General features: G+C 34.4%; 1 protein-coding gene across 21 annotated transcripts; it reads right to left on the reverse strand.

Annotated features, from left to right (window-relative positions):
* Positions 1-5,348: 5,348 nt before the first annotated feature.
* Positions 5,349-10,951, reverse strand: LOC112722755 (uncharacterized). Of its 21 annotated transcripts, none has more exons than XM_072207335.1 (14): positions 10,660-10,951; positions 10,212-10,291; positions 9,097-9,162; positions 8,960-8,993; positions 8,763-8,818; positions 8,430-8,627; positions 7,788-7,877; positions 7,443-7,593; positions 6,901-6,965; positions 6,718-6,820; positions 6,486-6,602; positions 6,260-6,318; positions 6,130-6,166; positions 5,349-5,947 (listed from the first exon to the last, which is right to left on the reverse strand). In XM_072207335.1, exons 6-10 carry the CDS (start codon positions 8,517-8,519, stop codon positions 6,770-6,772), a joined length of 447 nt encoding a protein of 148 aa, XP_072063436.1. In that variant the 5' UTR covers positions 8,520-8,627; positions 8,763-8,818; positions 8,960-8,993; positions 9,097-9,162; positions 10,212-10,291; positions 10,660-10,951; the 3' UTR covers positions 5,349-5,947; positions 6,130-6,166; positions 6,260-6,318; positions 6,486-6,602; positions 6,718-6,769. The 21 variants fall into 21 exon arrangements, with proteins under 21 accessions (XP_072063436.1, XP_072063447.1, XP_072063429.1 ...); XM_072207346.1 differs by having other exon boundaries at positions 6,901-6,969; XM_072207328.1 differs by having other exon boundaries at positions 8,585-8,627; positions 8,935-8,993.

The raw sequence follows: 10,951 nt of genomic DNA on the forward strand, positions 1-10,951 counted from the left end.
TTACTCAATAAAATATAATAATAGATTTGCAACAAGAACAATCATCTCTTCTTATATGTAAAATGAACATCCACATGCAAGAAATTAGGGAGTTATAGAGATGAATTTGTAAAATATAATGGTTTTTGAAAAGATTTGAATTGTAATAAATGTGAAATTTTCAATAAAAAAGGAAGTTATAAAGATGGATTAAATCACCTTCATAAAAATTTATTTTTTTTTTAATTGGCTATGAGTAGTGAGAATATGTTGTATAAATTTGATAAAAAGAAATATATTTTCTCTACTAATTCCATTGCCTAGATATTGTAAGAAGAAGTGCAGAAAAAAGGAGATATGATAATTTATAGTTACTCTTATTCAATTGGATGGGATTGATTCTCTTTACGGCTGTGCCTGCACGGGCTGCGGAGACAGCGGCGTACGGTCAAGCTGCAGCAGTATTGGCGTGGGGTGCGGCAGCGTCGACATTGGCTATAGGGGGACAGCAACGCGGGGTGATGCATCGGAACGGCGGTCTCCGGTACCAACGACGAGTTTTGGAGGTGGACCGGAGATTGAGGACGACAAGTTTTGAGCGTGGACAAAAAATTGGGAGATTATGGTAAAATTAGAAGTAACCGTACGTAATGCTGAAGGTTATAGAAAACTTAGAGAAGGGGCGTTGAATCTATGACCTTCTTTTACTTTAAAAATTAAGGCTTTAATAACAAACTTTCACTTAGAATCTGTTTGAACTGTGCAGCGGAAACTTTATGAGACAATTTCATTTTGTCTCATAAATATCAGAAAATAGAACTCAGAGAAAGAGAAGAGAAATAACACAGGCATGTATCCTGGTTCAGTTGCTTTGTGCAATGCAACCTACATCCAGTGTCCACCACAACAGTGGTAGAATTTCTACTATAGTTAAAGTATTACATACACCAATTCTTTGGATTAACTCAATCCTTTCTCTCTCAAGTTCTCATCTAACTTGACTTGGTTATGCTAATACTTAACTATTTACTCTAAGTGCTAACCCAACTTAAAAAGGGGCACCTCACATGTAAAAGACACAAGACATAGGAAACCACCTAAAGAAATCTGAATTCACTCTAGACTTTTCTCTCAAGTGTTTCACTCAACCTTTTGTCACTCATACGCTTTTTCTTGATTTCTCTCTTTCAATCGTTTACCTTTCAAGAAATTACAGAAAGATATACATTGAAAATGAAATACAAACTGTAAAATATGAAGGAGATTAATGCATCAACAGCCTCTGTTGCTATAAGTTGAACCGGATTCAGCTGACTCTGATTGAGTTCTTCATCTTGGCGGAATGCTTCTATAACTTAGAAAGCACTGTCCAAAGTTGATGAACTCTTCACAGAAAAACTCTTCAGAACAAACTCAAAATCAAGTCCACTCTCCTTGTCTTCAGAAAGATGAAGATTTTTCTTTTTGTACCTCTTTTCAAGTTGTTGTATTGATCTCTTCTGAGTCAACTCTTTGAGCTATGTACTTCTCAGACTTGTCGTTTTACTTTCTTCAATTAACCCCCGAATTAGGGATTTTAAAGCTGGTCATTTTGCTTGACCGAAGACCTCAGATCAGCAAAGAGAAATGTTTCAACGGTAATCTTAAATCTGAACCTTTGAGCAAGTGCTTTGTCCCCAAGAAATAATTTTAACCTTTGATTCACAGCTGTGATTATCAAAGAACACTTTCTCCATTTATCCCAAATTGAAATTGTAGAAATTTAGAGGAGTTAAGAAAGTAAATTGCTTGCAGATGGAAATAAATCATCTTTATCCTCTAACTTAGCTTAACTTGCTTTGATTTGGGTGATTAGACACTACTTTTTGAGTTTTACCTCCTCTCTCTATTAATTCTAATTTTTAAAATTTTAAAATTTATAATTAAATAATTAATAAAAAATATAATTTTTTATTTTTAATTTACCTTTTTTTTAAATTCATTATTCACATTATTTGCCATCATTATTGTTTTCCTATACTTTTAATAATTAATTTTTTAACAATTTAGAATTAATTTAATAATAATTACCTAAAAACAACTTTTAACATAAATAAATTAAATATAATTGTTGTGCATGGATTAATCTAAAATTTTTTAAAAATTTAACTCTCTGAGAATATATTTAATACAAAAAAAATTTAAAAATAAAATTAAAACAAATAAAATTTAAAAATATTTTTAAATTTTTTATCAAATTTCAGTTGCAACAAATATATTTTATCCTTTTTTGATGGAAAAGTATAGGTTGACAATGAGAATTCTAAATAATGTGAACAATGGATATGTTAGATGTTCAATTCAATAAGTATGCAGATGATTATGTTCATTATTAAAAGTAAAGTATTGTTTTTGTCCCCAACATTTAGAGTAAGTTTTAAAGTTGTCCCTAACGTTTCAATCGTCCTATTTAAGTCCCTAACGTTTCAAAACTGATTCAATGTTGTCCTACCGTTAGAGATCCGTTAACAAAATTGATGGCGGAACAAAATTGAGACGATTTTAAAACGTTAGGAACTTAAACAGGACGAAAACCTTAGGGACAAGAATGATACATAGAAATAAATTTTAATTTTGTCTTTCAATAATATCAATTTTTTACCATACATAGTATTCAATTATTTTTTAATCATATCTAAGTAAAGTACACTTAATCATATTACTTTTATTTTAAATAAATTAATTTTTTTTATAATTTTACTTTTAAAAATTTTTAGTTATCATGAAATGTTTATAGAATGACTAGTATATAAACTTGCAGAAAAAAAAATATATATATATATACAATAAAATATAAATTATAGCTTTTGTCTCTAATGTATCAAAATTTTTTAAAATTATAAAAAAATAAATTTATTTAAAATGAAAGTAATGTGATTAAGTGTAATTTATTTAGATGTAATTAAAAAATAATTGAATATTATGTACAGTAAAAAATTAATATTATTGAAAGATAAAATTAAATTAAAATTTATTTTTATGTATCGTTTTTGTCCTTAATGTTTTCATCCTATTTAACTCCCTAACGTTTTAAAATCGTCTCAATTTTGTCCCGCCGTCAATTTTATTAACGGATCCCTAACGGCAGAACAACATCACTTAAATAGGACGATTAAAACGTTATGAACAATTTTAGGACTTACCCTAAACGTTGGGGACAAAAACAATATTTTACTCATTTTTAATTAAATGATTTTTGTTGAATATTCAATTCAATAGTTATGCTGATATTAAGGTTTAGGAAGTAATTTGATGTAGAATATTTTTTTGCTTTATTAGATTAATTCTAAAGCCCACTATTTACAAAAATTATGGTCAACCTAGCAAAACCCCTTTTTTTTTTTTTTTCTTTTTTCTTTTTGCATGGATCAAGAAGCCCCTATCCTCATGTGCAGGCATTTCACTGAGGGACCTCACAGCCTTTAACTTTCCAGTGCTTTCCTAGTTTTTTGCTGCCGCAGCACCACCAATCTCGTTCGATCGGAGAGAGTGATGGCGGAATTGGATGCTGCTGTGTCAAAAAAACGAAAAACGGAGCAGGTTAAAATGGCGAAGGAAGCGTGCATTTGCCTCGTGTCGTATAAAAAGTTGTTCGTGATCAAACTAAGCAATTTAAAGAAACAAGAAGTTGATGTCAAAGATTGGACTTTTTTGCCTCCACCAGAGTTCGAGTTCGATTTGGATTTGAAACTTCCAGAGCGTGATTTGTGTCCTTTCGAGTTCGACTCCAAGATCTATATGGCGGTGTCCGGGGACCCGGGTAAAAAGGGTAGAAATGCGAAGGACTCCTGGCCTATCTACGAATTCAAATTTGGGGAGGGCAGTTTTGAGCGTGCGGAACCACTGGATGATGCACCGCTCCCTTTTGACGAAACATTCATCGCAAACACGCCAGGCTCCGGCGATGTTTACTTCTGTATGAAATCACAGGTCAAGGTCAAATATTCACCTGACTGTTACGTTCTTTGTTCTGGATCTAGAACTTGGAAACCCTTAATCACTCCTCCGACCGTCAGCGACCCACCTTTCCCATATAACATGTTCGTCCTCGACAACAACCTCTTTTTTTCATCGAGGGGAAAAAGAGACACCTGTTTGGCCCGCTTCGACCCCATAAAAGAGAATTGGACGACTGAGCCGGCTGAGAACAATCTTTCGAATTTCATAAAGGATAGGATCATTACCGGTGATAACTACGGTCGTTTTATTTTTGACCCGTACATTTCTGTGTCCCTTCCGGGTCTTGGCAGCCGCAACTATACCGTTTGCCTCACAAATGAGTATGTGGATGAATGTCCTCCTGAGGCACCTTTGCACAAGGTCTTGGCCATTCTCGTTAACCCCCAGAATGGCCGTGTTGCATTATATCAATACCTTGATGAGTGTTTTGAGGGTATTGATCCCACTGTGGGAGAAGATGTCAGGTTCAATTTTGTTGACCTTGGCAACGGGAAGCTGTGTGCAATACTCTTTGGAGGTCTACATGGTTCCATATCTAATTCATCGGCGCTATGCTTCTCAGTTTTCACACTGTCAGTGGACTTTGCAGCATTGCAACTTGAGGGTGGGGCTCCTCCCATGGAGCGAGATTTCTTACAAGTGACTGTCCATAAGAAGAGTGCCTACACCATGAAGAGCTCCAAGCTTAATGATCGTATACGCCACGCGTTTGTTTGGCCACCTACTAAGGGAGGAAGATTTCAGCACAGGACAACTTTGTGATAGTAACATTTCTTGTTGTTTCTTGTGGCTTGTTATCATCCTTAGTCGTTTTCAATAAGATTATGAATGAACAATGAATTAAATATTAATGTCTTTCAGAAATATGACCTTGCTTGAATTGTGTCTATATTCTCTTTAGCTCATCATACAAAATTACCTCTGCGTTCTGTTTCAACTTTCAAAATACACGATGCATTTTAAATAATTAATTGAAGTTTCACAAAGTTAGAATGACTCTTGTTTGAAAAATTTAGTTTAAAAATTTGATTTCAGTCATATTTATAATATTATCGATTGATTACATTATTGATTTGACTAAGAAAACAAGAAAATAATAAGAATGACGATAAAGGAAAAATAATCTTCCGTCCGGGTTATAAAAATTCAAATCAAGTTTCTAAATGATTGAAGGAAAATAATGATGTTATTTTTAATTTTTTTTAATGTCATTCCTGACATGATTTTTTTAACATTATCAAAATAGGTCATGTTCCTAAACAAAATAAGCTAATGTAGTGGTCAGTTTTAAACAAAGTGCTATAGAGGGGTTCTATGAGTCTATTCTTTCAAAGATGATCATTGCTACAAAATATAATGATACATACATATGGAGTAAAGAAATTTACAAGTCTCATTCATATATGATAATGTACTACTCTGTACAGAGCCCCAAACTAAAACAAAAGATAGGGAAGCAAAAAGTTAAGAACAATAAGTGGAAACCTAAAATATGATGGGTGACCTTATCAACATTTTCTTCCAATACATATTTCACATAACCAAACCATTATCTCCAGCACAAGCAACATAGTTTAGTGTAGTCAGTTCTATTCAAAATCTATTATTTGTTGTACAACGGATTTCAGCTTCAAAAGGCATTTGAGTCGTCAAAGGTGAATTCCCCATGTAAGCACATCTGGTTCTGCATGTAGACATAAACATTTAAGTTCCGATTCACTTGCCCCTGGCCACGTATCTGCGAAAATGGAAATCCATTTTGCATATCTTGCAAGTCATGACTGACAGGGCCATTTCGGTTTAGGCTGATGTTCCGACTTCTGACCTATCCACGTTATCACATCTTCTGACAAACTGGTCAAGAGTTCTCTGCCTTGAAGGGCTATGCTCAATAGTAGTATGCTTTGCAGGGCTACTCAATGGCTGATTATTTGGCACAACTAAGGTGTTCTCATGGCCATCTAAACATCTGATTTTTCAATAACTGAAATTCAGAATGGTTTCTCAAAAACATCAAAAAGTAACTCTCAAATACTACTTGAGTATAAATCTTGACAAAATATGAATATAAACCAGAATGGAAACCTTGTAGCTAAGCATTATGTACATTTTGCATTACATATGATAGTTCAAGAAGATGTAGAAATGTACCTGCCCCAAATTATCCAGTTTGAATTGCACCACATCCCTATGATGTAAAAATTTATATCATCAATGCATAATAAATGTTAAGTCAATGCTATACCAAACAGCGAAAGACTGCAGAAATAACAGAACCTACCATATGATGTCGTGAACCGTATCATTTGCCAACAATTAGTATATATTTACTGATGAGACCTGCAAACAAGAACTAACTAGTCATAAAAACAGAAGAGCACATGTTGTCTTTGCTACTCAAAAATTTAGATGTGAGAGTTCTTTTCATTTGAGATTATCTGTTTTCTTAATGTTGTCATGCAACTAGTAACAACTCTCTCCTTTCTACTTAATGAGTGTGAGAATACCAGGCCAATTCTATGAGCACGATCTTTGGCCTGAATCAGGTCACCTGGAGTCCAGGATTGTTCTGCAAAGCTTGCAGCAGTTAAAGTTAATCCAACTCCCCCAGCTTTAACGGATAGCTGCATGATAACGTGTCACATGAAATCATTATCACAAATACTAACCCATACAACAGAAAAGATGCTTATAACGGAAACAATTGGAAGAAATGCACAACGAAAAATACCACCATACCACAGCCGCTTTGATATAATCCTTTTCCTAAAAATCTAACCAATTGTTGCCTTCATGCACCGGGTGTACCTCCATCAATCCGGATGCAACCCACTTTTTTCTTCTGGAAATTTTCAACAGTTTTTTAAGTGTCTATAATTTCCAATATAAAAAAAAAAATGAGTAAAATTGAAATGGTCTTACAAGAAGGCACTCATGTATCGCATCTATCATTGGCTGATGGTGCGCAAATATAAAAAACTTGCAACCTGCCTGCAGTGATCACAACATATTACACGTGATAACCACCACTAGCCCATATGAAATAGAAAGATGGAAGCAAGAGAAAAAAAATTGAAGCAATCAAACTTTCAAATTAAGCATACACAATGATTTGGGGCGACAGGAAGATGGATGAAATATAAGAATTAACACATAGTCTAGTTTACAGTTCGTGTTTGTTTTGGTCACCACTCAGACCAGCCAACGTTGAAACCAATAATAATTGTGGCATACGTATTAAAATGTCATATGCTGACATTTTCACTACACTGTTCGGCCAATTTAATTCATTCAACTTATGGTCCTACATTAAGGGGCACCGACTGCAATAAAAGCAATAAGAAAAGACCAATTTAACCAACATTGAACATATTTTAAACTATTGGATGATAAAAAACCATGCATCATGGAAGCACACCAATCAAAGGAGATGGCAGGGAAACTAGAGAAGTTGAGAACCTAACTTGACTTTCTTATAGTACATACAGGTGCAGTCACTAATTCTTTGTTGACATTTTCTTGCTTTGAAGCAGCGGAGGGGAGCAATACCTCAATGACAGTTCCGAGATATTCAAGAACAGCAGGAATCTTGGCATCTGCAGAATTAGTATATATCTGAAATCGAATATATCATGATTCAGTTTTGATCATATACCAGTCAAAATGATTTAAACTACTCCAATATTGGCCAAGGCCTGAGAAAATGTTGCAGTAAAAACTATAGACCTATCATAGTTCTAGGTAATAAGAAAAACTTCCAAACAAATTGTACAAGTCAAGATTATGTTCAGGGCTTCGTCCATGCAAACCTTGTTAATCAGATTCTTTTGAGTAAATTTAAGAGATTCAGACTCATCTTTTGATTTGGGAGACTTAATTTTGTCTTTTACCACCTCCAACTGCAGTATAAAAAAGAGAAACCAATATTGATTAGATTTTACCACCTCAGACGCAAACCAAATATGGAGAGCACATATTACCATTTCCAAGTCAAATAACCTAATTTTAGAAAGAAAACTTACCACAATCTTACCAATAAAAATTGGTGAGCAAATTTTTGAACCATTTTCAAAGTGGAAGTTTTAGTAAAATACTCATAATCTAAACAACAATCACATAGTTCAAATAAATGAAATCCACAGTCCACTTTTTTGAATATCAATAACCCTATAAAATGTAAATAGAAAATAATTTTATATGCCCAAAATAAGCATGTTGTCAAGACATACAAGAATTATGTTCCATAACTAACATAAATAACCAGAATATTGTCAAGACATACAAGAATTCTGTTTCACAACTAGTTCAAACATAAATAACCAGAACTGCATGATGCTATACTAGTCTCGAGATATAGATGCAAAACACAAATATGGATGGAATAATGCCAAAGTGACAAAGCACAAGGACCATCAACATGGAAAAATATGTACTGCGAAACAAAAATTTACTTTGCTATAACAGCTACTATATGGATGGAATCCCAAACACTTGACCAGCTTCCCCCCAAAGGAATTATATAAGCCAAGCTCAATTCTCATTCAGATAGAAAATAATAACATCAGTTTCCCAATTATAAAGAAAATGAAAATAGAAGAATTATTACCTTCTCTGCTTCTGACAAGGAAGACAGCGGGAACATCCATAACCTGCAGACTCAAAAATTTTCAAATAAATAAGCCCTCAAAACAGCCAATCCAGAAAACCGTGCTAGGATGAACACACACACTTATTGCTGGAAGAGAGAGAGAGAGAGAGAGAGAGAAGGGGGGGGGGGGATATACCTTTCTTTTGCATTCCAAGAAGCTCTAGGGATTCTCCGAAAAGCAGAAATTATTACCTGCCATGAAACATAGCCTATAAAGAATGAGTATGCAGGAACTTGTTCAAGGCCAAAGACATAGCCCCTAATTATGGAAAATTCAAATTTTTCGATAGAAATATAAAATACAATACTCTTGATGAAGTTAGCATGTGAAACCTGGTCATATTGGAATTTCACCGCAACATGCCCACTGAAATGAAGAAAAAGTTTGACCGAAAACTTCGGCAGTTCTTTAGAAGGCTCATCTGGTTATATATAAAGCCACATATTCAGCTTGTTTTCAGAGTTATTACCACTTCCTGAACACATATTCAGCTTGTTTAGAAGCCACTTGAACCCCTTGGCAGCTTCAATTCCAACTATGATGGAAAATCCAACAAGAAATAAGCCTGGGAAACCACATTTGCAAAACAAACCCACTCAATAATGCTAAATGCTAATCATCCTGCAATCTTATTTCCATCATGTCAAATGAGAGAATGTCATTTAATTCTGCTGAAGTTTGCAAAATTGTTTAGAGATGATTCACTCATTTTTTTCCCTAAATCTTTACCCTATGTTATGTGACATCCTAGACAAAAGAAAGTTCTATATATGTTTATTGTTATGTAATCCTTGTTCAGATGGCCATAAATCCTGAAATGTTCACACGCTAGTATAGTTCAGCAACCACGAACCAAATCTTAACAACTGTTCTCAAAGAATCCAAAATTCCAACCATACAAAAAGAAAGGCAAAAGAAATAAAGGATGATCAAGGGGAGAGAATGAAACATGCACTATTCAACCAACAACCAGACAGTAGCAACTGAGAATAAGTTACATGGCTAGAAAAGTAAATGCCAAATTCAACTGAAGATGCCAGTCTAGGGCAGTATCAAAGCAATTTGCTTAAATGGCATAGATTTAGATACACCATCCACCCACCTCCGGCACATGGAAATAGAGCATATGCACTTGAAAATTTTTAATGATTTCTTACATATGTGCAGTGACACAATTTTATTAATTTGTTTGTTATAGTCTTTAGTCTCATTGACCACAACGGAAATAGAAGGCCATATGCATGTCCACACACATAAAATCTCAAGCAATAACGTCAATTTGGGAAAAATATTCAAAATCAGTCTCCAAAAATTACTACAGCTGTAAATATGATCCAAAAGCAATAACGTGAAATCAGTGATCCAAGTAAATATTAGAATCATCGATCAACAAGGGGCTTATTCAAATCAACTACAAAGTTCTGTGCCATCATCTTGGTATTGAATATGGACAGAGGATTTGGGTTGAAATTCAGACGAGGGTTGAAGTTTGGGAGGATTTGGTTTTGAAACTAAGAGAAACTAAGCACTTCGAAAAAAAAAATTAAGAAAAACAGAGAATTGAAAAAGAGAGTGAAAGCATACTTTCTCTTTTTTCTCCAAACCTCAAACCCTCTTCTTTCCACCAGTAGTGCACCTCTTGTGCAAAGAATTCCTAGAAATACCTGAAACACAACAAACAAACGCATTAGATACGGTATTGCAATTGAATTCTGTGAAAGCATAAAAAAATTTGGCAGGTGCCGTGGAAGCTCCACTGGGAAAGGGCTTCTTCTTCTTCTTCCTTTTTTCCAAAAGATAATTTGTTTCTTCTTCAAGATTAAGTTGGTACAACTTCTTTGAATCAATTATTATAAAATGAACAATTTTAAGAGAATTATTACAATGATTTTACCGACAATGATTTACAACAACATTTAGATCAGAAACAAAGTGAATTAATTGGTTAGCAATTCAACATCATCTCAAAATACAAGGAGAAAGAAAATCTGGAAAAGACAGAACAGGGGAAGCCGACGATGCAGGGACTCACCAACTGACTACGGTCTACGGCTACGGCAAGGTCCCAAAACCAGAAGACGACGAGGATCCCAGGAAAGGCCGCGACACGTGGAGACGCCGGCGAGTGTGACTGAGACGAGATTCGAGTGAGACTGAAAGAGACGAGTGGGCTAGTGTGAGAGAGAAGAGAGAGTTTCAGTCAGAATTGAGAGAGACGTTATATTTGAGAGAGATGTAAGAAAACCCAGGAAAGATAAAGAACACTAGAACAGTTATTTTGAATTTTTTTTTGTTTTTTAGATATGTTCTTTTTTTTTTTGTAT

The sequence above is a fragment of the Arachis hypogaea genome, chromosome 11 (assembly GCF_003086295.3).
Source record: "Arachis hypogaea cultivar Tifrunner chromosome 11, arahy.Tifrunner.gnm2.J5K5, whole genome shotgun sequence".
Classification (NCBI taxonomy): domain Eukaryota; kingdom Viridiplantae; phylum Streptophyta; class Magnoliopsida; order Fabales; family Fabaceae; genus Arachis; species Arachis hypogaea.